The sequence below is a fragment of the Acanthopagrus latus genome, chromosome 6, assembly GCF_904848185.1.
Source record: "Acanthopagrus latus isolate v.2019 chromosome 6, fAcaLat1.1, whole genome shotgun sequence".
Classification (NCBI taxonomy): domain Eukaryota; kingdom Metazoa; phylum Chordata; class Actinopteri; order Spariformes; family Sparidae; genus Acanthopagrus; species Acanthopagrus latus.
The window spans coordinates 19,647,371-19,673,306 of NC_051044.1; the positions used below are offsets into that span (position 1 = coordinate 19,647,371).

Genomic DNA, 25,936 nt, shown 5'->3' on the forward strand with positions numbered 1-25,936 from the left:
TTTGTCCTGTTATTTTTAAGGGCAGGTAAATATTCATTTCACATCTGAGGGCAGACTCTGACAGAATCTGTGAGAATCTAGATGTCGAACACCGACGAACTTTTGCAGATCAGCAAGTTTTGAGTGTAACTAAACCTATTTGTTGGTTTGTGGAGATAGTTCCATACGGAATTACGTAAAAGGATTAGGGCCACGTGAAAAAAAAGTCAGATAATCGGCCAAAAAAGTCAGAATTCTGCACATGTGAAATTTTTTTAAGTTCTAAATTTAATCTCAGAATTCTGACTTTTTTCTCAGAATTCTGAATTTAAAGTCAGAATTTAGAATCTCAGAATTCTGACTTTAAATTCAGAATTCTGAGAAAAAAGTCAGAATTTAGAATCTCAGAATTCTGACTTTAAATTCAGAATTCTGAGAAAAAAGTCAGAATTCTGCACATGAAATTTTTTTGAGTTCTGAGTTTAATCTCAGAATTCTGAATTTAATCTCAGAATTCTGAGATTTAAGTCAGAATTTTGAGATTAAACACAATTCTTACGTTAATCTCAGAATTCTGGCTTTTTTTCTCTCACAATTCTGACTTTGATCTCAGAATTCTGAGATTAAACTCGATTCTGACTTTACAGTCCAAATTCTGCACATGTGAAATTTCTTTTCTTTTTCTTTTTTTTTAATCTCAGAATTCTGAGAAAAAAGACAGAATTCTGAGATTAAAGCCAGAATTGAGTTTAATCTCAGGATTCTGAGATTAAAGTCAGAATTCTGAGATTAAACTCAGACCTCAAAAAAAAATTCCACATGCAGAATTCGGACTTTTTTCTCAGGTTAAAGTCAGATTTGAGTTTAATCTCAGAATTCTGAGATTAAACTCAATTCTGACTTTGATCTCAGAATTCTGACTTTAATCTCAAAATTCTGTGATTAAAGTCAGAATTCTGACTTTAATCTCAAAATTCTGAGATTAAACGCAATTCTGACTTTAATCTCAGAATTCTGCCTCTTTTTCTCAGAATTCTGACTTTAATCTCAGAATTCTGACTTTAATCTCAGAATTCTGACTTTAATCTCAGAATTATGAGATTAAACTCAATTCTGACTTTAATCTCAGAATTCTGCCTTTTTTCTCAGAATTCTGACTTTAATCTCAAAATTCTGAGATTAAAGTCAGAACTGACTATAATCTCGGAATTGTGACTTTAATCTCAGAATTCTGCCTTTTTTTCTCGAAAGTCTGACTTTAACCTCAGAATTCTGAGATTAAAGTCAGAATTGACTTTAATCTCAGAATTGACTTTAATCTCAGAAAAATTCTGAGATTAAATGCAATTCTGACTTTAGAACTCAAGAAAATTTCACATGTGCAGAATTCTGACTTTTTTCTCAGAATCCTGACTTTAAAGTCAGAATTCTGACTGAATTCTGAATTCTGACTTTAAAGTCAGAATTGACTTTAATGTCAGAATTCTGGCTTTTTTCTCAGAAGACTGACTTTAATCACAGAATTCTGCCTTTTTTCTCAGAATTCTGACTTTACTCTCAAAATTCTGAGACTAAAGTCAAAATTCTGAGATTAAACGCAATTCTGACTTTAAGACTCAGAACTAAAAAAAATTTCACATGTACAGAATTCTGACTTTTTTTCTCAGAATCCTGACTTTAAAATCAGAATTCTGACTGAATTCTGAATTGTGACTTTAAAGTCAGAATTCTGAGATTAAACTCAAAATTAAAGTCAGAATTGAGTTTAATCTCAGAATTATGACTTTAATCTCAGAATTCTGACTTTAAAGTCACAATTCAGAATTCAATCTCAGAATGCTGGCATTTTTCTCAGAAGTCTGACTTTAATCTCAGAATTCTGAGATTGAAGTCAAAATTCTGAGATTAAAGTCAAAATTCTGAGATTAAACGCAATTCTGACTTTAATCTCAGAATTCTGCCTCTTTTTCTCAGAATTCTGACTTTAATCACAGAATTCTGACTTTAATCTCAGAATTATGAGATTAAACTCAATTCTGACTTTAATCTCAGAATTCTGCCTTTTTTCTCAAAAGTCTGACTTTAATCTCAGAATTCTGAGATTAAACTCAATTCTGACTTTAATCTCAAAATTCTGAGATTAAATGCAATTCTGACTTTAGAACTCAAAAAAATTTCACATGTGCAGAATTCTGACTTTTTTCCTCAGAATCCTGACTTTAAAGTCAGAATTCTGACTGAATTCTTAATTCTGAGATTAAAGTCAGAATTGAGTTTAATCTCAGAATTCTGAGATTAAAGTCAGACTTCTGAGAAAAAAGCCAGAAATCTGTGATTAAAGTCAGACTTCTGAGAAAAAAGCCAGAATTCTGACATTCTGGCTTTTTTCTCAAAATTCTGAGATGAAAGTCAAAATTCTGAGATTAAATGCAATTCTGACTTTAATCTCAGAATTCTGTCTTTTATCTCAGAATTCTGACTTTAATCTCAGAATTCTGAGACTAAACTCAATTCTGACTTAAATGTCAGAATTCTGCACGTGTGAAATTTTTTTGAGTTCTGAGATTAAAGTCAAAATTCTGAGATTAAAGTCAAAATTCTGAGATTAAATGCAATTCTGACTTTAATCTAAGAATTCTGTGTTTTTAATCTCAAAATTCTGAGATTAAAGTCAAAATTCTGAGATTAAATGCAATTCTGACTTTAATCTCAGAATTTGGTCTTTTTTTCTCAGAATTCTGACTTTAATCTCAGAATTCTTGAATTAGAATTCTGATTGAATTCTGAATTGTGACTTTAAAGTCAGAATTCTGAGATTAAAGTCAGAATTGCGTTTAATCTCAAAATGTTGACTTTAATCTCATTATTCTGAGATTAAAGTCAACATTCTGAGATTTAATGTCAGAATTCTGCACATGTGAAATTTTTTTGAGTTCTGAGTCTAAACTCGGAATTCTGAGAAAAAAGTCAGAAATCTGAGTTTAATCTCAGAATTCTGGCTTTTTTCTCAAAATTCTGAGATTAAAGTCAAAATTCTGAGATTAAAGTCAAAATTCTGAGATCAAACGCAATTCTGACTTTAATCTCAGAATTCTGAGAATTCTGAGATTAAAGTCAAAATTCTGAGATTAAATCTCAGACTTTACAGTCAGAATTCTGCACATGTGAAATTTCTGACTTAACTCTCAGAATTCTGAGTTTAATCTCAGAATTCTGACTTTATTCTCAGAATTCTGACTTTTATCTCAGAATTCTGATTTCAGTCTCAGAAGTCAGACTTTTTTCTCAGAATTCTGAATACTGAGTTTAATCTCAGAATTCTGAGTTTAATCTCAGAATTCTGACTTCAGTCTCAGAAGTCGGACTTTTTTCCTCAGAATTCTGAATTCTGCCTTTATGCTCAGAATTCTGACTTTAAAGTCAAAATTCAAATAAAAAAAAAATCACTTGTGGCCCTAATCTTCGACTGAATTTCCAGCATGTATACACCTTACTGAATATTTCTTATGTGTGTGTCTCACTTGTGATGGTGTAAATGTGTCTGGATAAAGGAAATGTTATTCTCAAACAGTCTATTTTTAGGAACTCAGAACAACAGAAGAAAACAGACTTGCTGATATGTGCTGATATACGTTAGTACAATTCATAAAGAAACAACTTTTATACAGCATGGATTAATAATTCATTGTACCAAACATTCAGTGGAGATCGGATCCAATGTGTCACTTCTTCATTCACGTGGAGGACACTTTCTAATGTGATGTCGGCCTGTATTACTGCTAACACTGTGCAGTTGACAGAGCTGTGGGGGCTAAATGCTCACATGTGCACGAATAGACTCCCTTGCGCACTTAAAACAATAATCCATGCAAATACACACACTCGCCAACAGTAATCTCACATCCTGAAACACCACAGCACCTGCTGCTTTGGGTTCTAATTTTAGGAAGTTGTCCTATTCATATAACATGAGAGGAACTCGTACATTGCAGTTTGCACTTTTTTTCATGGTCTCTCTGCTCCCAGCAAGGTTGCTTAGTGTCATACACTCAGTTACCAGTTTAGTAGGCACAACTAGCAATAACTCATGCAATTAAATGCAAGAGTCCAGAGGTTATACTGTTAATTCATTGTTTAAACTGTTATAGAGAGTTGTGGATTTGACTATATGAGCATTATGGAGGTTGCAGTTTGTTGTGCTATTGATTTGTAATGTGTTAGACTGACAGGTGTGTATATGGTTTTGTCCACCAAGTTTAGGTTTAGCCAAGTGAGGGCTGGCACGACAGGCCTCCAGTAACTGTTAATAATAATTACTATCATTATTATTATTGTTATTCTTATTGTTGTTGTTATTAATTCTCTTAGCTCTACAAATCTGCCATTTATGAACAACATTAAATTGTTCTGTTTGTGTTCGCTCTCAATAAAGAAATCCAACTTTTTCAAACTCAAAATGCTAAAAATCTAAACCATCAAAATGAGGTTGTTATCAATAATGATTGTATTATTCGGAAGATGTTATACACTCATGGCTGCCCTGAGACAGTTGTGCCTGACAGACCTCACTCAGGGAGAAGCCCTGAGCTATCCACGCACGGGGGCGTGGCCTACTGTGCACCGTCTCGCCATTTTCCGCCAGCCTGTTGTTGTTAGCTTGCTAACTACACAAGCTAGCTGCGTGCAGCATCTCCGACCACTCAGCACCATCGGCGTTAAAACAAGTCACATCGAAAGATTAAAAACCTACGTCCGGGTTATTGTTGCCGGTTCAACGTTATTTCTTTCCCGTCGTCATGGACGAGGAATACTACAGCACTGCAGGAGACTGGGAAGGCACGGACGGTAACTTGGTGAGAAGCGACTTGTTGCTGTTTGGCTGCTGAGACTGCACAGTTAGCTAGCTAGGCAGCATTAGCCTAGCTGCAGCTACATCAGCTGCTTGCTTGTTGTGACAACTTTACATTAACTCTCAGCAGGGGCGATGCACAGAGACAGACAGCTGTACCATTGAGCTGTTCCGCTTGTTGAAAACTAGCAGCAGTTCAGCGACTCTGTTAGCCAGCTAACAGGCTAACATTGCAGCTGCTGGGCATGGGAAGTTGCACGTTAGCTGGTACTCAGCATACTTCAATCCACCAACAATCCTTTTGTTTTATCTCTGTCTCCGTATGTTTTATTTTAAAGTGTAGCGTAAAATTGCAAAATCCATGTTCGGGTAACCGCTAAGCCATTGAAGCTCAGCAGACGAAACCAGATGGCTTGCTGTAAGAATCGATCATGCATAGATAAGACAGGAAAGAAGATAACTTCGACTGTAACTGACCGCCTGAACTAGATTGAACTCTAGCACAGAGTTTGTATCCACATTTTATTGTGATTTAAATCTAATGACGCGCAAGAAAACACTTGACTTCTGTGAAATACGTTTGTCAGCCTGCACATTATCCATGAACATGTTGTTCATGGTGTTTGTTGTATGGCTCATGTCCACCCTCCTCTGCCATCTCAGTATTTTATTTTTTTGGAGGAATTCGAAAAATAGGTACAGAGAATAGCATGTTTAGGAGCCATTACAGCTGCGTATACAAACAAGTCACTTTGTCTTTTAGGAGGATTATGGGGATGGGGAGAATGATGGGAAAACCCAGGAAACTTGTCTGGAGAAATTCTCCAGCAGGGATTACATCATGGAGCCCGCCATCTTCAACACCCTTAAAATGTAAGCGCATGTTTTCTCATACAGATTTCTAAATACATGCGACCCACTAAGAGCTGAATGACAGAAGCCCTGTTTTTTCCTCACAGGTATTTCCAAGCAGGTGGCTCTCCAGAGCATGTCATCCAGCTTCTCTCTGAAAACTACTCTGCTGTGGCCCAGACCGTTAATCTGCTGGCAGAGTGGCTCATCCAGATGGGTAGGTAGCAGATCATGAGATCCTGTGTTATTTTCTGCATCTCCCTATCCCTCTCCTCCGACTATTGCTTGAAGAGCTCTCATTATTCTGAAATTTCTTTGTTTTTACTGCAGGTGTAGAGCCCGCTCAGGTCCAAGAGCGAGTAGAAAATCACCTCAAGAGTCTCCTGATAAAGCACTTTGATCCTCAGAAAGCCGACTCCATTTTCACTGTTGAGGGAGAGGTGAGAATTTTGAACACTCTATTGTAATTTTGAAAATACAAGTGATGACATATCCTGAGCATCTTGTGCTTAAGGTTGTCTAGGTTGCATATTTAAAAAATAAAATGAACCATATGAACCAAACCAATCCAGTCTCCTGTGATTTCAGACGCCTGCTTGGCTCGAGCAGATGATAGCGCACACCACGTGGAGAGATCTTTTCTATAAGCTGGCGGAGGCTCACCCCGACTGCTTGATGCTCAACTTCACTGTAAAGGTACGGTACAGTTATGATGATAGAAGGAGGGTCATTCCTGGCTCACATGTAGTGTTTTGTTATATTGTAATCATGTTTGAGAGTGGAGGCGGTGTTTAAAATCACCAACATGGGATCTCTTAAGTTCATTTTCTGTAACTTGAAGAATAAAGGGATCCAAGAGTTATTTTGGAGAGAATTTTACTTTTTAATTCACATCGCTGTAAATAAATTAAAGTTGATAAAGTTGTTCACTCTATTGCAGTTACCTTCTCACATTCTTTTGCCTGGAAAGATGAAAATTAATTTGTCTGTGTGTTTGTGACGTCATATATTTTTTCGCTGTGATTGTTCAGCTCATTTCAGATGCAGGTTATCAGGGTGAGATCACCAGTGTGTCTACAGCATGTCAGCAGCTGGAGGTTTTCTCCCGGGTACTAAGGACATCTTTGGCCACGCTGCTTGATGGAGGAGAAGAAAACCTTGAGAAGAACCTGCCAGAGTTTGCTGTGAGTATTCCTCAGCTTCTGCCTCTGTCTTATTAACCTTGCCTTGGTCAATATTATCTCAATATATATGTATAATTTTCTGGATCCTGTTACTTTTAGTTTCAAATGTATTTCCTGTTCCTCAGTTTTCTGCATGTGATTATCCTTGCTGAGTTCTTCCCTCTTATTTCCTGTAGAAGATGGTGTGTCACGGCGAGCACACCTATCTCTTTGCCCAGGCGATGATGTCCATCCTCGCTCAGGAGGAGCAGGGCGGTTCTGCTGTTCGTAGGATTGGCCAAGAGGTGCAGAAGTCGGCACACGAGAGGTATGTTTTGGAAGTACACTGGTTGGATTATGTGTGTATGCATTGGGCTGATGATATTAATCCTGTGGTTCATATCACAGAGGTCATGATGCCAGTCAGATAACCCTCGCGCTTGGTACAGCGGCAGCCTACCCCAGAGCCTGCCAGGCGCTGGGCGCCATGTTGTCCAAAGGAGCCCTGAATCCTGCAGATATCACAGTTCTCTTCAAGATGTTCAGCAGTATGGATCCACCTCCTGTGGAGCTGGTGAGGACAGAGCGTCTTTGTATCCACATGTATCCATGTTTGTTAATTAAAGAGCAAATTAACTGGGATATTTTCATCTTTCTCGTCTATAGATCAGAGTGCCTGCCTTTCTGGACCTGTTCATGCAGTCACTGTTTAAACCTGGATCAAAGATCAACCAAGACCACAAGCACAAATACATCCACATCCTGGCCTACGCTGCTAGTGTGGTTGAAACGTGGAAAAAGGTACAGACAAGAGGGACACATATGATGTGTGGTGTTAGAAACAAAGATTAGCAGATCAGTAACTGGTTCATAGTGGTGATTTGATTCATAATAACTGGCTGTGGTAGTTTATTGTTAACCACTCATTTCGTTATTGACTATAACTACTCCTTCCCTAAACTGTCGTTAACATATTATACCTTTCTTTTGGTTAAATCCCAGAACAAGCGAGTTAACATCAATAAAGATGAGCTGAAGTCTACCTCCAAGGCCATAGAGACTGTACACAACCTGTGCTGCAATGAAAACAAAGGTGCCACAGAGCTGGTGGCTGAACTGGGCACTTTATATCAGTGCATCCGGTGAGTAGATTGCTGAGATATGGCTTATGGAAAGCCGTAAGCGATGGAGGTGTTGTGATTGATAATAAACAGGTTTCTGATGGTTGCTTTAAAAATTATGAAAATGTCTTAAAACCCGATGGGAATCAGTGCTGGGGCAGCAGCTGAGGATATTTTTTATTATCCATTAATCTGCCAGTCATTTTCACAATTCATTGATTAATTGTGTAGTCTCCAAACTTAAGAGAAAATTGGAGAAACACAGCATCATAAAGTGACCCAGAGACTCTTTATTTACTATTATCAGTGACAAAGTAACACTGCAAATCCTCAGATTTAAGAAGCTGGAAAGCAAATGTTTATCCTTGAAAAAAGAATGAAACGTTTAATCCATTTTCAAAATATTTATTTTTTTATTGACTTTGATAGACTAATAGATAAATCAGCAACTCATTGCAGCTGTAGTCAGTACCAGAGAAGTTAAAACAGAGATTACAAACACTTCAGTCAGAGCTGGAAATAAGCCTAGAAAATATTGCATCTAAAAGTTTTATGTTAAACATGTTAAACCACATGTTTTTCATTGACTTTGGTTGGTCACCGCTCCGGGCTGCGTGTCATTTTGAATGGTCCAGTAGCAATGTGAAGAGGTTTTTGGTAACTAATTTTATTTCCAAACCTTACTTTGTTGAGTATAAACAGGTCTGTCTGTCACAAATGAGCTGCACAAGAACTTTGCCTAATTAAAAGTCTTAAAGTTGAGCTGTATTGAAAAGAATTAAGGTCCAATTGTCAGCCCTCCTGAACTGATCCATGATGACTTGATATTTGTGTTCAGGTTTCCTGTAGTTGCTATGGGGGTTTTAAAGTGGGTGGACTGGACGGTGTCAGAGCCGCGGTACTTCCAGCTGCAGACCGACCACACTCCAGTACATTTAGCGCTGCTGGATGAGGTACGACATTAGACTACTAGATGGAACTTTGAAAATGTTCACAATACAAGGCAGAAGTAAAATTCAACTCTCCCTCCACACAGATCTGTACGTGTCACCAGCTGCTGCACCCGCAGGTCCTCCAGCTGCTCATCAAGCTGTTTGAGACAGAGCACTCCCAGCTGGACGTCATGGAGCAGGTGTGTTGTGTCACTCTGATGCTTCTTATTTGAATTCTTTCAACAGAGATGCGTTTGTCGTTTCTGACGGTGTGTTTTTTTTATTTCTCCCTCAGCTGGAGTTGAAGAAGACTCTGTTGGACCGAATGGTTCATCTGCTGAGCCGTGGCTACGTCCTGCCTGTGGTCGGTTACATTCGCAAGTGTCTGGAGAAACTCAACACGGACATCTCCCTCATTAGATATTTTGTCACTGAGGTAATGGCTGCATCTGATCTCTATTAGTTGTAAGATGCAATGGGGTTGCAGGGTTTCTGCAGAAAGTGTCTTGAATTTATTTTATTTTATAAAAATGGGATATTCCTCACCCAAACCATAAATCCTCCTTTTTTATAGACCAGAGGACAAGAACCTGACAAGAACCACCATAAATGACAGAAAGTGTCTTTCGTAAAAAATGTTTTTTTTTTTAGTTTGTCCATGTCTCATCCTCTTATAATGGAGGGGGCTGTATTTATGACCTATACTGCAGCCAGCCACCAGGCGGCGATTGAGTTATTTTGTATGCACTCTCAGGGAGCTGACATGTCTGTCAATGTGCAGCTCCCCTTGGTTTTATAGAGCTTTATATTGAGCTGCTGGGCCAACAACTTACATGTTTTGGTTCCCTCTCTCTTCTCTCATAGCGTTGTCAAGTCAAACCGTAGACAGACAGTTAAAATAATTCTGCAATAATTTAGAACGGGAGGAAGGAGATCGGAATCAGCTCAAAGTTCAAACAAGGTTTTAATCTTGTACAAGAGGAGCATTCACAGAGCAACACGCAGGTCTGTTACAAAGTGAAGACTCGGTATCTTAGGAGGAAAGCGTGGTATTTATCTGTCTCTGTGGGTGTGTTTTCACTCTGACAATTACTAATTTTATCCCTCCTGCACTTAAGGAAGTAGTTCACAGAGAAGGAAGTGATAACATTCAGTGATTATTCAATACCTTATATGGGTCATAAAACAACCTAAAACGAGGTCACAAATCACAGGTTACAGGTCACGTTAAACAGTTGCATTGGACGTTCCTGTGTAAGACTTAAGTTCACATCTCTCTTCATGTTCATGTCTTCACAGTTTGTGCTTAGCTAGTAAACATAGTGGAGCATGTAGCAACTGAATAGCCAGATTTATTCCATAGGAGTTGGTGAACGTGAAAACCAAAGTGATAGATGAATGATTATTGGACTTAAATTTGGCAGGTGGCAACAATTGTGACTCTAAATTAATGATAATGTTTCTCACTTACTGCCGGATGTGTAAATGAGCAACTGTCTGCTAAAAAGTTTGCTAATTAAAGGTTAGAATATGTCAGAGTAGCTCCAAAGTCATCCAATATTGCTGGTCTGTTTCTGTTAAGTGATCGCAATTGAAAACAGGGCCTTGAAAACCATCAGGAGACATTTGTAACTTGTGCATTAAAAAGTATATTTCGTTACAGGTGCTCGATGTGATTGCACCTCCCTACACATCAGACTTCGTTCAGCTCTTCCTGCCCATTCTGGAGAACGACAGCATCGCAGGAACAATCCGCACAGAAGGAGAACACGACCCCGTCGCAGAATTCATTGGTAAGTATACCAATAACAAAAATATGCAGCATCCTGATGAAGTCAGAGATTCCAAGCGCAACAAAAACGAGCTTAGACATACACATAAAATAGGCAGAAAGTGTTTTTTCATTCATGAACATGAACAGTACAACTAATAATAAAGTGACATCTGCTCAAAAGTCATGTGTTTTAAATGTGTACACTTTGTCTCATTCTCTTGAAGCTCTGACATGGTGGTGATTATTTGGTTGTTTTTTTTCAGCTCACTGCAAGTCAAACTTCATCATGATCAACTGATGAGAGGACACTGAAAATGTTCCTGTTGGGGGTTGCACCAGGAAAGAAAGAGAATCTGTTATCTCCATGATAACAACATGCTCTGCTCAATGTTGAGGCACATAACCTGGAGACGGATTTTTCAGTTTGACCAAGTGAATGATTAGTTTCTATTTGTGCGAACAAAAAGGCAAATGTCAACGAGCTGATGGAAGAGTACGTTAATTAAACAGACTGGTCGAAGGAGAGGCCTCTGAAGATGCAGCTACATGTTTTCTTTTCAACTGTATATTTGATTTTCTATATTTTATGTTGGTTTGAGTTTTAAAATAAAAATATCAATATGTAGTTTCTTGCATTGTGGAATTTTGATGCAAGTACATAATTTGTCCATTTTTTAATTGTTTTTTAAATCATGAAAGTAAATTCAATTTGAAGAAAAAAGTCAAAGCAGTAAAACTAGTTCCTCATGGTTCAAGAACTCAATTGTATCTGATGTCAGAAAATATAGATCTGAAATCCCACAGAGTGTACCAGTTTGCATTAGATGTGTGGAAACTTTGAAAGCACACAAACCTTTGAAATTGTGGCTGTTGTACTTTGATGACTGGCACATATCTGCTGAGTGTTGTGAACTGCAGATAAGCAGCAGGAGCGGCCAGAATGTTTCTAAGAAGCTTCAGCATCACGTCCTCTTAGGTTACAATGGTTTGGAATTTTCATAGTGCCACAATTGACCTAGAAAATATCCTGTTTCATGATGTACTAGAGTATGACTCAGTTACAGTAACCCTAGAAATAATTAAAACAGATGGGCTTTTTGAATGCCGTATCATAATTGTACAAAATGTTTTTCAATATACTATTTTGATAACACTAAAAATGAAGAATTAAATAATGTAAATAAGCAAATGTACATTACCTTTCCATACTAGGTACATCTTGGAACTGATACACTGCTGCTTCCACGATTTGCTGCCATGGGGGGTGTCAGTTTGTTAATAAAGAAGACAAACCTACCAACTGACAGAGTGAGGTAATTAATGGACACCTTTTGTGTGTAGCATCAGTTCTAAGTGTTTATTTGCAAAGTTTGAAACAAAACCGAGGTGGCAATTTTTGCAGAATTTGATGTGTAGATTGTTCAGGGTGAAAAAACAAGTCACATACAGTAAATCCATAGCTGACTGCAAATTCATGTAAGGCACACTTAAAGTAGATTTAGTTTTTCCCCACTTGAGTGAACAGATCCTATATCAGGGTGTAGTGCAAAAATCCTCTGAATGAGAACACCACACACTGAAAACATTCAGTGTCATAACAGTGCAGGACAAAATATAAACACTTTGTTCTTTGGCTGAGTCAGTATGCATTGAAAAATCAAAAAACTATACATAGCTCTCTATGTCTTCCTGATGATGTAAACTGAAGCATTTCCTGCATATATTATAAATGGTATAATGGCTACTCAACATGCAGTGCTTGAATTTTGATAGATCACATAAATAAGTACTGATGTGTCTCATTTCGGCAACTCACTTTTTAAGTTTAACAGCCTGCAGACCTCGCTGGTAAAAACAAGAAAAATATGCATCCATTCAAGCTGGTCTGACATCCAGCAGGAAGACCTTGGCACTGAATGTGACCTCCTGATTAAAAGAACAAAACATGATTTCAAAGAACTCTATATAAAAAAAAAAGATCTTATTCCCTTTTCAGCATTTTGCATATAAAGTTTTCCTCTTGCAGAGACAGGAAGACATTTGGGTGCGTGCAGTGGTTTCGTCTACATGTAGTCCTTGGGGACGATTGGGTCTCCGAACATACAGTCCTCCTCCAACGCCAGGTTGTATGTGCTACCACTTCCTCCTTTGTAGGAGCTGGTCACGATCCTCAGCCAGCCCTTCTCACCCTGAGGAGAGGAGGGAAACCAATCAGGAACTATTTTGATCATCAATTTATTGTGGGCCGAATCATTTTTAGAGAACAAAAACGAAACATTACCTGGCTCTCCAGCTTCTTCATTGTGAGGATATACTTTGTTGTCAGATTAACTTTTAATCAAATGATCATTAGCTGCACTGGACATATGTGCAATCACTTATAAATTCTACTACTTGTTGAACATTGAATAAGGAAGATAAAAAAATAAGACAATCATTTTTTTCCCTTTTATAGATTGATCGGTAAAACTCAGTTATCAATTTAACATGTATTTGCAAAGTGACAACAGATTTTTGTCTATTGTTTTATCTGTTCGCACCGGAAGTCTTGAATTTATGTGCACCATTAAGAATTTCGTAATATTTGACTTCTTTGACGCTGGCAAGATGCCACAGTCTGTCGGATCCAAGATATTGTTTCTTGAATGTTTACAGGGACAGAATGGAAATGTTTTGCAGATGATTTTCAGAAAGTGGGATACCGACTTTGATATGTCAACCACTCCTATGTCCGCTGAATACTTACCCATGGCTCTCCCCATGAGTTGCGTACAATCCAGAATTCAACTCCGTTCTCCACTCCCCATCCAGCCACAGACACGATGTGGTTGATGAAGGGCTCCTCCTGATACTCAGAGTAGAGACCTCCGGTATACGCATCCAGCTTGTCTGTGGCCATGATCCCACAGCTGGAGAACAAAAAAAAATACAAAACACCACAGATTACTTACTTCCTCCCTCTGGGTAGAGGGGAAACAGTAACTGAGTGTAGAGCGTCACTGGCTTCACTATAAACTATTGTACATAATATAATGCAATGTTACACAGCAGTGGACAACAACAACAGGAGACAACGTTGAAAAGAAGCAGGAAAAAAATGACAAATTCTTTTCATTCATTTTCTTTATTGCTGTTCCTTTCTAGAGCTACATGCTTGTGAAAGACCTTCTAACCCTATACTTTAAAGAACAAAACTACTTGATGACCTGAATCTGTTACAGATGTCTCTACTTTCAAACGCAAATAGCCGTTTTTCACAGCGGACAGTGTCATTTGATATAACAAGCACAGTTCTCAGGCTTATGATTGGTAAATGTATGGGTTTGTCTATGTATGCCATTGGTCTGTAGGTGGACGCAGGGTTCCTTACAGTCCTTGGGGGAGTGGAGTGGGTGGTTCATGTATACATAATTTTAAAAGTTTAAAAGAGCGGTCTTTTTACTGCTCTTAAAAACAAAAAAACATAAAAAGTTGCAAACCTGATTGGTCCTCTAGCATAGATCTCTGCCATCATCTTCTCCCTTCCGCTGACGGGTCCAAAATCTCCCACTTTCCACAGGGTGTAGTTCTTTACAATGTTGCACACTCCAAAGGTGGTGCAGGTGCCACATTCGTTGAAGGGTTTGCACTCTTTAGAGGGGGACACGGAACATGCACAGCTCAGCTCAGACATTGTTAAGTGATAGTAACTTACACTTTGTGCACTGGGGGTCTCTTACTCTGGTCTTTAGCCTGGTAGTTATTGCAGGTCTCATCTGGGATGCCGTGTTTGTTGGCGTACTCCCAAACTCCGCTGTGATCGCCTCCATGGCAAGTGCCTGCATCGCCACAGTCAATTACATGCTGGACAGAGAGATAGGCGGAAGGCCAGGCTCCATTCCTCTTAATGTTGATGCGATCTGGCGAGAGAGCACACACGACCTTTAATTCAAATGAGAAATAAAAAGCACAACAACACATCCTGTTGATCGAGTCACGTCTGTGTAAAGAGGAAGTGAAACTGTTGCCCTCTATTAAAATGCCACTGAACAGTCATGTGAGGACCATCACCAAACCACAATGACTCAGCATGTTCGTCATACCTGCCATGGCACTGGTGCTGCCATGGGCCCAGCATGAGCCACAGTACTGGGGAATGTGCTGGTTGCGGGTCGTGCTCACGTAGTTGGTGCCATTGATGTTCCTCCAGTCCCAGGATTTGGGCAGATCAGAAACGTTCAAATACTCATGAGGACGAGGGGCCGTCCTGTGAACGGACAGGTCGTTGGATACATTAGTTCTGCAGCAGCAACACACTCAGTGATACACAAGACATGTGTAAAAACAATTGCATGGGCAACAACATTAAATACGACAGTATTTCTGACAAAGTATTTCTATATTGAGATTGAGACACTGCAGGGGCAACTAGTGGTACTTTCACAAAATATTAAACACAATAGTCGTGGGTAATGCAAATATTAGATAAAAGCCAAATGCTCTGAAACTGTAATTGCTTTACTGTAATGCTACGTTTAAACCCAGGAAAAGACAACAGTTATGACATATCAGGATATATCAATATCCAACACCTATGATAATAGTCTCATCATTGTAAATATATAATACCATTATATTGTCAAATCCTAAATTGTATAATTGATTGATTGATGATTTACGTTAAACATCAACCAAAAATGCTGTTTAAGAACCTGTGAGCTAGCTGTCTTCCATCACTGACTATTTGAAATTTTGACACAAACAGTGTGATTTCCTTTTACTGCAAAGTAATATTGGTTTGTAGTCTCTTTGATTTCTAATGAGTATCAGTATCTAAAACAAAAGCCAAATCGGACGATCACTATTACATACCGTTTGTACAGTACTAAAGGCTTGAAAACAGCTTGTACATCGTAATGTACAAAGAATACATGGTCTTCAGGTTAAATGAATAAATGCAGAAGATATAATGTGACATTTCATATTTGATTTGTGTCCAACACAGTTGTTTCTCCTCGGTGTCGACAGCTCGTCTGTGTTGACTGTCTCGGTAACTTCCTCAGTCTTTGTTACACTGAACCTCGTGATGTGTTCAAACTCTGCGGGCACAAACGGTTCTGTTTGCTTAGTTTCCTTTGGTTTGAGTCCGTTGATAAAAAGGAAAGTTAAAGTGCTCAAAAACAAAAAACACAAGAATGGCATTAAACCAAAAGCCAACTTTAACGTGTTCACCTACATCTCAGCTAGGTTTAATAAGTCAAAGATAAGGGGTATTTTCCTCGTGTGTAAGTGTAAACACTTGTTATCTGAGGTGGTGCAACTGCTGATACAGTCAACAAACTAACGGCTGTCAGGCTAACAGTCGCTAATGTTAGCTTAGCTACTTACATAAAATACCTTGTTAGTTTCTGCAAATACACCTAGCAGTCAGTTTACGCTTCTTCTTGCGTTTCTTCTTTGTAAATATTAACAAGCGTATTTTAAAGGAAGCACACAAATCTGCTGACTTACTTCAGTCCGAAGTCGTTCCTCCTCGGTGAGCGGACGTAGCAGGGCTGCTTCTGATTAAAAAACACCCCGGCGAGCACACCGGACAGCACGGCCGAGAACAGGACGACAACCACAGCTGTCCGAGCCATCTTTGACACCGAGCACAGGACCGGTCGCTGGGATTCACTGGAAAAGGAGAGAGGAGATCACAAATTGGCGTTCCCCGGTAGAGACAGCGAAAACAGTGGTGTGTCTATGGGGGAAGAACACAGGGCTGATAAACCGGCACCAAGACCGCAGTCATGTGACCTGTAAATCACATCATGAGCAGGCAGCCACATGTCTGACAGGGAAGTAAGTCTAAGTGATGGTCACACAGATGAACAATGGGGCCAGTCAAAGTCAGCTGAATGAGTTATGTAGACCGGGGAAAAATACACTGATCAACCGCAACACCCAAACCCCTCACAGGTGATGTGAGTCAGCATATTTCTGCTGGGAAAACCCGGGGGTCCTTCCCTGGCATTGGTTGTTGACACACACCACCCATCCAGGGTTTGACAGGTCAGAGATGTTTAGGCTGCACAAGGGGGGAACCTGTACAATATTATGTGGGTGGTTTTAATGTTGTGGTTGACTTGCATGAAATCCATTGTTCCTTTTAATGCCAATATCATTCCAAAGTTCCTTTTGTTTCCTTTTTCTATAACACATCTCAAGTTTAATTACAGAGGCCTTGATCAAAGGTAAATTTTGCAGGATATTCCTAAAAACAAAGTATTAACTCATACAAAAACTAGACTGGAACTCAGCAGAGTGGAATGGACTGCGTTCTGAGCTGACAGAGCTCAGGACAGCAGCTGGATGAGGAGAGGTGGAATCTGTGTTTTCTACATCGACGCTTGGTGCTTACAGACAAAGCTGATCGACAGTGTTTCCCAGTTGTCAGACTTTTGATATGAAGTTGTCGACCACATTATCACCATCATCTTGTTGCTGCTGCTGCTTACATAAAGATACTCCATGTATTTATGTTGCCTATATTTGTACCTGAATAACTGCATATATGTTCTGTAATTTTTATAGCTTGTCGTTTACAAACTGTCCTTACCTTACACCCCAAACCATCAATATTAACATCCTGGCAATGAGACTCAACATTCGGCTCTCTCCCCAGAATGGCTTACTGATCCTGGTAACAGTTACTGACAAATCCTGCAAAGCATGCCTTTAACAAAACTCACATTCCACTGCCATTTATCACCAAAACCTTGTGACACATTCAAAGAAAGGGGACCCGAAATATAATAAAATTGGCACTGGACATAATGTAATGTAGAATATAGCGCCAACACTGTTATGTAGTTTATTTCACAAAGTGTAAGCAGTTTGAGTTCACCACTGTGTCACGAGTCTAGCAGCACTTTAGCCTAGTCTGTCACTAAACTGCTGTCTTATCACTATGATATCTGCTTAAGGTGAACCTTTACGATTATCATGTATAGCTGTAAAACCTTCAGCCTTCTTACAGTCCCATCGTGATTGACATGAATGTACCTGCAATAAAGTCCTCAGAATTACAGCAGTTTTACATCCAAAACTTGTGGAAAGAGAAAAGATTTGACATCCACAGACTTATTAACCAGATGTTTTTGGAGTTAGATGCAAACTTTTGGATTCGAGTCTTTGATGATAGATCAAAGTTCATTTTAGGTGGCGTAAAAAAAAAAAAAAGGCAGCAACTGTACAAGCCTTCTCTCTAAAAGCTAGTATGGGATTCCTGAATAAAGATACGTTTATGCTTTAATTCACATGCACACAGAGGTCAGATGGCACCGCCTTTATTGAACGACTTGATTGTCACAAGAGTGGACAAACATCACACTAGCGTTTGAATCTGTCCAACACTTAAAATTAGAAGTTGACATCCTGTATGTGTTTTGTGCTGACAAAGCATATGTAACATCAACTGTCACAATACTCATCTGACACCACTGTGAAACTGTTGAACACTGCTGTAAGCTCTCGATCCACAGTTTAGTCCAGAGATCACACAGTCAACTGTACAGGGGGTGAATACAAAGTGCAGTGGTTACTGTAAAATAAACTAGCTTAAGTGATCCAGTATTATCACAAAGTTGAAGACAACATGTATGGCAATGACCTGGTTTTGCAGAATACAACAAAGCCTACTGATGATGTGGACATTTTTGGGAAAAAAAAAAAAAGTTTATGTTTTATGAGGTAAAGCAACTGAGGTGATCAGTGCAGGAAGTGCTAAGTCATGAGGATAAAGAGGGCTGTGCTTCATCATAATCATGTATAACACCTGATTTGTCAATATTTATCTTTTTTATTCACTGAAGTCAAATTCAATCAAAATACAGGAAGTTGAATCACAGTTTAAAAATGTTTAAACTAACTGGACAAGCTCTTGCTTCAACAGTTTAGGTGGTGGTGTGTGGCAGCGGTTCGGTTGGGGAGTGAACCGTTAGAGATGTTCTACACCAGCCTTCGCCTCTTGCAGTCACGCTCCATCTGGTCTTCAGACGTGTTGGTGGCAGCACCCAGAGGAGACACTTTGTTCAGCAAGGAGTCATCTGATGCCTGACCGAACAGGGCCATTAGCAAAGCAACACCAAAACCAGTGGCACGCTCCCCCTGCAAAGACAAAATAAAACACAGAAAACAAGGGTTAGATTTCAGTGTCAGTACTGTAGAGCTTAACACAGTCATCTTTAAATTTCAGTTTCCTTTAAAGTCCTCTTTTACAGAAAAATTTGGGTGAAAGCTGAGATCATGTTTGGCATAAAACCCCACGAGACGATGACACTAATGAGAAGAATAAACATACACAGAAGGCTTCAGTTCAGTTCAAGTGATCGAGCCTTTTTAAAAATAAATATGATAAGTCAAATTCGTTATATATCGATATGAAAAAACGGGCACAATACATCTAGAGGATTGAACCGGATCCATAATATGCAGGTGTGATGGAGTCCCAATCACGACCAAAAAAACACCAGCTCCTCTTGCTTCAATCAAAAAGCAGTGCAGTGTTTCATAATGGATGAGGAAAGCAAGAAATCAGCTTCTCTGAGGAGGAAGCCAGTGGTTTCATAGTATTACTGGCTCAACTAGTTTCTGTACAAATTGTTAACTATTCATCAGTTTTATTGTGGTTTTTATTGTCTGATCATCAGTTAGGTGACCTTTACAGGTTCTGATCAGAGGTCTGTATGCATGACTCAAAGATGAATACACTTTCACAACACAAACACAAGTGATAAGGATAAGGAATCACTGTCAGTTGGTGTAATCCAAGGTTACTGTCCTTTTTTAAGTGTAAAATTCCCTTTTCTGCTTCCCCTAACTGGATTTTGTCCCCATCATCATTTTAAAGGTCTGCTATAAACAAGAGGAATCATTACTGCAAGCAAAACTTGTTTCAGTGTTCATATGAGGGTGTGACTGGTGTTTTCATACAGACTTTAAAACTTGTGACCATATCATTTAATGATCAACAGAATTTTTTGTCAAACCAGGAGGAAATTTTTGGCATCATAGTTATTGCCAACTTCCTTAAATATTCTGCTGACTATTCTTTCAGGTTACTGAGTTTCTGCTCATAGTTAATACTGCTCTTAATGCTGCTCCTTTCAATGGAGCGAAAGAACATTTTTCCACATATGACATTGCATATGAACAAACAAAACACCATATGCAGATACAAATATTTTTATACTATTATAACATGTACATGTACTTATATCACTTTGGTGAAAAAGATTTAGGTCAGTTATTCATTTGCAGGATTGGAGTTTGTGATCCCTTAGAGGTCTATGTGCACACATTTGTCAACTACAGCCATAATTAAAACAGCACAGAACACCAGAAGCTAAAGCAGGAAATGGTCTGAACAAGAATAATTTATGATGCAAAAGTTGCACTGTGACTTTAAATTTGTAATGACACCATCCTGTTCTACTCCTCGACTCTTGAGAAATCACTTGTCAAGCCAGATTCAGACAGCAGGAAACATGTGCATACAAGAAAACTTTCACTTTGCTAAGTTATAACAAGCACCTGCAAATCACCTGATTTACTCTAGGGTAAAAAAAACCATAACTGTTCAGTATCTGTGAACAGACAAGCACTCACAGCATGAACAGGAGAGGCGATATCAACATGGACCCAAACACCAGGCCAATCAAAGCCCAAGTGGGAACCAATAAAGAGGCCAGCACAGGAGCTCTGGGCATTCTCCCGGTCCTGTCAAAACACAAGGAAAACATCAGAAACATCAGTGAAAGAAATTATAAACACAACAACAATTAGACCCAGGTGAACATGCCAAATTCCGCCATGTAAAGTGACGAGGCATTGTCAACAACCGGTTGTGGCACGTAAATAAGGACGGAATTGGGACGCAGTCTTTTCAAGGACATTTTATTACTGGACACAGTTTTGGAGGCAGAGCCCTGGTCATTCTTATTAAATCAGCTGAGTGGTGTTTTGAAGCTTGATGCTGAAAAACTTGATGTTCTGATTATGAATGTACCTGACTTGCTGACTAAACTTCCACTTTAGCACCTGCCAGACTTGAGTGGGGATAAAATAATTTCATCATGCAGCTCTTGTAGACATTCCAAATGTTATTGGACCAAATGGCTCAAATTATGATAGTGAAACAAGTTATTTTGGTCAGGTTTTGAGTTTGATGAATGTGTCACTCACTGCCACAGAGTTCTTCATGTCAGCCATAGCAGAGGTGAACTCGCTGAAGTGCAGCTCCGGGCAGAAGACCAGAGGATGAGCAAGATCTCCGCTGCTTCGGCCAGCGCGCACACATGCGACCTCCCACTGCTCGCTGTTGGTCATCACAGCTGCATGGTACTTCCCTGTGGAGATCCCCTGCACAACAGAAACAACAAAAACATTTAGATAAAAAGACAATACCTGCTAATGTTATCCTTATGATGAAGGTAAAAGTCCTCTGTTTCATACTTGCTGTGAAAGACTAAACAGATTGTAGAAGGCTGTCACCAACCTGTGCTCCAGTCAGTGTGGCCATGTCCAGAATTATATCAGCTGACAGATCTTTGCTGGCATACACAACTCCATCAGCCAGCACCAGCCTGCCCTCTGCATCAGTGTTGTTGATCTCCACTGTCCTTCAGAATTAAAAACAAAACAAAACACATGAGCCACAAATCAAACATTTATACCACAACCCACATTCATTCCTGTTGATTTAGATTGTGAACTATTAGACACAGTTGGTGTAATCATACTAAATCAGGGTAATTTGAAACAAGAAAGATTCCTACTTTCCAGAGTAGAGAGTGTGGATATCATCAGGTCGTGTGGCTGTGGGCCCGACTGCATTCTCTGCGAGGCAAAACACTGCATGGAGGTTATCCTTAAAGCCCTGAAGCAAACAGAGGAGGGAGTCTGATTAAAAATTCTGCTGCTGGGAAACAGATGAGGCTAACATGACAGCTGCTGTGGGATAAGATAAAAAGGTCACCTCACCTGTTTAATGGTTGCTTTGAAAGCTCCCAAAATGGCAGCAGCTCCACCACAGTCCCTCTTCATCCCTGGCATTGTGGTCTAGAAAGACAAGTATACAACCACACACACACACGATGAAATGTGATTGCTGATGTCACTTAAAATGAATCTCTTGCATGCATCGAGCTGCACAGTGACCCAGTAGTCAATTATTTTTACACTTGTACATATTTGTAAACCAGTGAGCTCCACATTTCTATTTGCATATGACCTTACATTAACTGGTGCATGCAACAGCAGCTACATGTGAACGGATTACTGAGAATAGACTTAAAGCTTAACAGGTCAGGGGTGTCAGAGTGGGTAGGTTTGAGGATCACCAAGACAACCGCAGAATAGGACATTCACAACTAATGCATTTTAGTATTCATTAGTGAATTAATTGAAGTAGTCGAATAGTTGCAGGTGATTAAGATATTAGAAGGTCATCACAAAAGCTCCGATTAGCCTACTATGATGCATTGTGATGGCACTTGTTACGGCACTGAGCTAAAATCTCAGTTGAACCATTATTCTACACAAATGCTGTGACGATTATTACGATTATTCTGTGAGACCCCTCCTGCAGTTCAGTTTTTATGAGAGTCACTTGTCATATTGTCAGTTTGAGCTGTAAAATGATTTGTCACTCCACAGGATCAGAATGATAATTACTGTAGTGATGTTCTTTTCTACATTAGCATAACAATGACAGATTGTTTCTTCTTGAGGTTCTTCTTGATGTTGATGAATAACAGTACCTTTCCCTTGATGCTGAGTCCTCCAGTGTCATACACGATGCCCTTGCCCACCCATGCAATGGTTTGAGTTGCACCATCTGGTGTGTGGCTCAAGACTGCTAATGCAGGAAGATGCTCTGCTGCCTTGCCAACTCCATAAATACCTGTCAGAATAAATAGTAACGTTATGTATGCTTATTGCTCCACAAAGATTTACGGTTTCCCCAATATTTGAGTTCGAAAGTTTAATATCTCTTAGGACTTGTGTAAGAAGAACTTTTAACAAAAATGTCAAACACGCAAGTGGATTTAGGATTACTGAGTGGATGAATGCAAAGATTAATCTTTTATGACCACTAAACATAAATTATTAATTACTTAAAAGTAATGTGCAACCATTTGGAATACGAAGATGATGACAATGAGAATAATGAAAGAAAACAGGTGTATCTAACTAAGAATTACACCGTCTCCTATAGAAACAAAATAGAACTTACAATCATTGTTACTGCTGTGATTTAGCAGTCAATATGTAGAATGTGCACCAATTACAGACATGGTACTGTACCTCCAAAGCCTCTCTGTTTCAGTTCTTCACCACGAATGATCACTGGAGTAATTCCAAGCTCAGTTCCCACAGCCTTGACTTCCTGAAAACAGAAATGGATGTCTGTGACAGGAAGTTGCATCAAAATAACTATTTAGAAATGTTCTTGTAGTAATGCCAGCAAAAATTCCTCAAGAAGAACAGTTTCACTTACATCTAGGAAGTGATCTGTATTCATCTCATTGCATGGTGTGTCCACAATGCGAGCTGCCAGCCGCACCCCATCAGCAGCGTTGGAGAGACACTGAACAGGAGAAAGATGGTTGAATAACATGTTTATGCTGCGTCCTAAAGGGCTCTTAAGTTATCGAGATAAAAAAAAAAAAAAGTCAGAAAAACAGCATTACCTTAAGTTCTGAGACATCCAAAGGACTGTTCTCCTGCCCGACGATCACAAACTCCACAGTGACGTGCTTCTTCTCAGACCTGCGTGAGGATGAGGAGCGGCGAGAGAAGATGGGGAAGGCCCTGGCAATGGCACAGGAGGAGGCAAACACATCCGAACGTTCACACACCATCTGGAGAGGAAACAAATATATCATATCAGCCACCTCGTCCACTTCCACTAGATGACCCACATTTAAGTACCATAGGACTCCCAGAAGGAGTCGCAAAATTATGAAACAGAGGATCTCTTCTGTATCTAAAAGTGCTGTTTGACCTCTCTGGAGGAGGTCGGAGAAATAAAAGAAAATCCCCGTTAAAATGGTAATTATGATGTGATAGGCAGCTACATATAATAAAGATACTAACCACAATGCAGCGGTTGTTCCCTCCAGGCAGGCAGGAGCGGACCAGACGGGACAGAAAGTGGGCAGAAGAAGGGCTGTTGTGCCTGCTGACCCGTGAAGGGAGTGCGGCCACTGTAGCAAGGTTGAGGTACAGAGGGCAGTTGTCAGTGGGGTTTGGGTTCAAAGCACCAAGAGCTGCCTGCCAGGTCTGAAAAAAACATTGACAAATCTGATATTTTAGATTCACAGCAGACATAGACAGCAGGGACAATTAGTATTAATTCATTGATTGATTAACTGATCCAATTGACAGGAAATTAATCTGCAACCACTTAGGTAACCAATTAATTATTAAATTAATTATCAGGTTCTACTTGATCAATTGAGAGGATCTGACCTCATGAAATAATAGAGTGAAAATCTTTGGGGTTTAGACAATCAATGAAAATTACATGGAGTTTGAGTCCCAGCCCAGATGAAGGGTTCCAGGATTTTTTTCATTAAATTTTTCAGGTTAGAATTCATGGATGTTGATGAAAAGAAATTAAATAAATAATCAGGCCTGTTTCAGTGTGAATACAAAAGGGGACTGTTGGCCCCAAGTGCCATTCTACAAACAACTAGTATAGTTAATTGAGAAATTATCATCATCATCATCATCATCACAGCCCTAAAGTCGTCAAAGACCATCTCTAAAACCTTAATACAATTTCATTTTAAGATTAGGGCTGGTTCAAGATTCATAACGCCCACTCTTAACAGACATAACAACTGTACAGACCAAAACCAGTAGGAAAACAGATAATATGTGAGTGGGAAATCTGAAACACAGTTTTAAAGCCAGAGGCTTCCCAGTGTTGGGTAATCATTGTCAGAGGATACTGAGGAGCTTTGTGAAAGGCAGGAAGCCGTTCTTTGACCTCACAGACTCTTTTATAGTCTGACTGTCACCGTCGCACGACCTCATCTCAAGACATTGCCCGACAGTCTTTAACTCACAGCTTAATTAGATCTCTATAGGAAAACATGAGAGCAGCAGGGTATTTTTGTCAATGCCATGAACACTGGTTTCAGACTTGATATCAATTAACGTTACACTCACGGCCATAGATTAATGAAAAATAATAATAATAATAATAATAATTGTCAAACCAGGAATTGGAAAATACATTCTTCAAAAACCGGCGGTCAACCAGTTGTAAAATCTTTCATTGCTCCATGAAAAGTAAATCAGCTGTATTTTTATTTCCTTTCAAAAAGGTGAAATGTAGTTTAATTCAACAACAGTTGCCTTGTCCACTAACCAGCTAGCGAAACCGATAACGTCTCCTAAATAAAGTCACTCGTCACTTTAAAAGATAGTTTATTAACCGAGCTAATGACACAGCGTTATATTCCCAGGCTAGTAATGTTAGCGAGCTAATCGTGTTTAAACTGCCGTCAACGTTACGTTAGGTTTGGCTAGCTGCGTTTTAGCTCGCGCTCACTTAGGCTAGCATACCGCTAACAGTAGCTGCAGGACAACTTTCAACACCATCCACAATATTACCTCTTTGCTCACGACTGGCTGCAGTTTCCCTTTGATTTGGCTCCAGTTTACTTGCTGCAGGATGGCCTGCTGTCCGACAATCAGCACAGGGCGGTTCTGTGGCTCGGAGTCACCGGCAGAAGCCTTGAACTCCAACACGACGTTCGCCATTTTTGTGACTTGCTACAGAGACTGCTAGCTGACTGTAACGTTGAAGTGGACGGACCATGGGACGGACTGCTGTCGTTCACTGGAGCAGCCCATGCAGCCGGGACCGGCGACGGCAGCCGGGAGAGGGCAAAAAGCCGTTTAGTCGTTTACTTTATAGACGCTGTGATGAATCACTTTATCGCCCTCTACCGGCGACCGAGAGGAACTACACGAAGAAGAGAAGTAGAGAAACCCCTTAACCTCATTTGAGAAACAGGACATTCTGTATCCATAACATCTAGAGATGCATCAAGAGCTAGTTTAGTTTTACAGAATATACCCACACACTGCTATAAATTTGATTTGTTGCTTCTCAGCTGTTGTGATTGGAGTCTTCATGCATGTAAAAATAGATTAGAGTCAAAATTATAAACTCTTCTTATTACTTTCATATTTACTTCTTAGCAGCTCACAATCACCTTCCCATT

The 25,936-nt window shown here is 39.5% G+C and overlaps 3 protein-coding genes and 1 long non-coding RNA gene across 4 annotated transcripts; 2 read left to right on the top strand and 2 right to left on the bottom strand.

Annotated features, from left to right (window-relative positions):
- Positions 1-4,601: 4,601 nt before the first annotated feature.
- nelfcd (negative elongation factor complex member C/D) lies at positions 4,602-11,471 on the top strand. The gene is made up of 15 exons (XM_037101363.1): positions 4,602-4,832; positions 5,592-5,701; positions 5,788-5,897; positions 6,011-6,120; positions 6,269-6,376; positions 6,712-6,864; positions 7,041-7,171; positions 7,252-7,417; positions 7,510-7,644; positions 7,846-7,985; positions 8,803-8,917; positions 9,001-9,096; positions 9,192-9,332; positions 10,560-10,689; positions 10,934-11,471. Exons 1-15 carry the CDS (start codon positions 4,776-4,778, stop codon positions 10,966-10,968), a joined length of 1,737 nt encoding a protein of 578 aa, XP_036957258.1. The 5' UTR covers positions 4,602-4,775; the 3' UTR covers positions 10,969-11,471.
- Positions 11,472-11,999: 528 nt separating this feature from the next.
- Positions 12,000-16,430, bottom strand: ctsz (cathepsin Z). The gene is made up of 6 exons (XM_037101392.1): positions 16,161-16,430; positions 14,753-14,916; positions 14,390-14,569; positions 14,150-14,300; positions 13,417-13,579; positions 12,000-12,859 (listed from the first exon to the last, which is right to left on the bottom strand). Exons 1-6 carry the CDS (start codon positions 16,286-16,288, stop codon positions 12,734-12,736), a joined length of 912 nt encoding a protein of 303 aa, XP_036957287.1. The 5' UTR covers positions 16,289-16,430; the 3' UTR covers positions 12,000-12,733.
- On the top strand, positions 16,354-18,833 carry LOC119021243. The gene is made up of 2 exons (XR_005075505.1): positions 16,354-16,493; positions 18,586-18,833. It is a non-coding gene; the product is annotated as an uncharacterized LOC119021243 (long non-coding RNA).
- npepl1 (aminopeptidase like 1) lies at positions 17,965-25,627 on the bottom strand. Its single transcript, XM_037101367.1, has 12 exons — positions 25,320-25,627; positions 23,793-23,978; positions 23,387-23,557; positions 23,194-23,283; positions 23,001-23,082; positions 22,454-22,596; positions 21,675-21,752; positions 21,470-21,570; positions 21,190-21,313; positions 20,877-21,053; positions 20,301-20,411; positions 17,965-18,800 (listed from the first exon to the last, which is right to left on the bottom strand). Exons 1-12 carry the CDS (start codon positions 25,467-25,469, stop codon positions 18,642-18,644), a joined length of 1,572 nt encoding a protein of 523 aa, XP_036957262.1. The 5' UTR covers positions 25,470-25,627; the 3' UTR covers positions 17,965-18,641.
- Between the last annotated feature and the right edge of the window lie 309 nt (positions 25,628-25,936).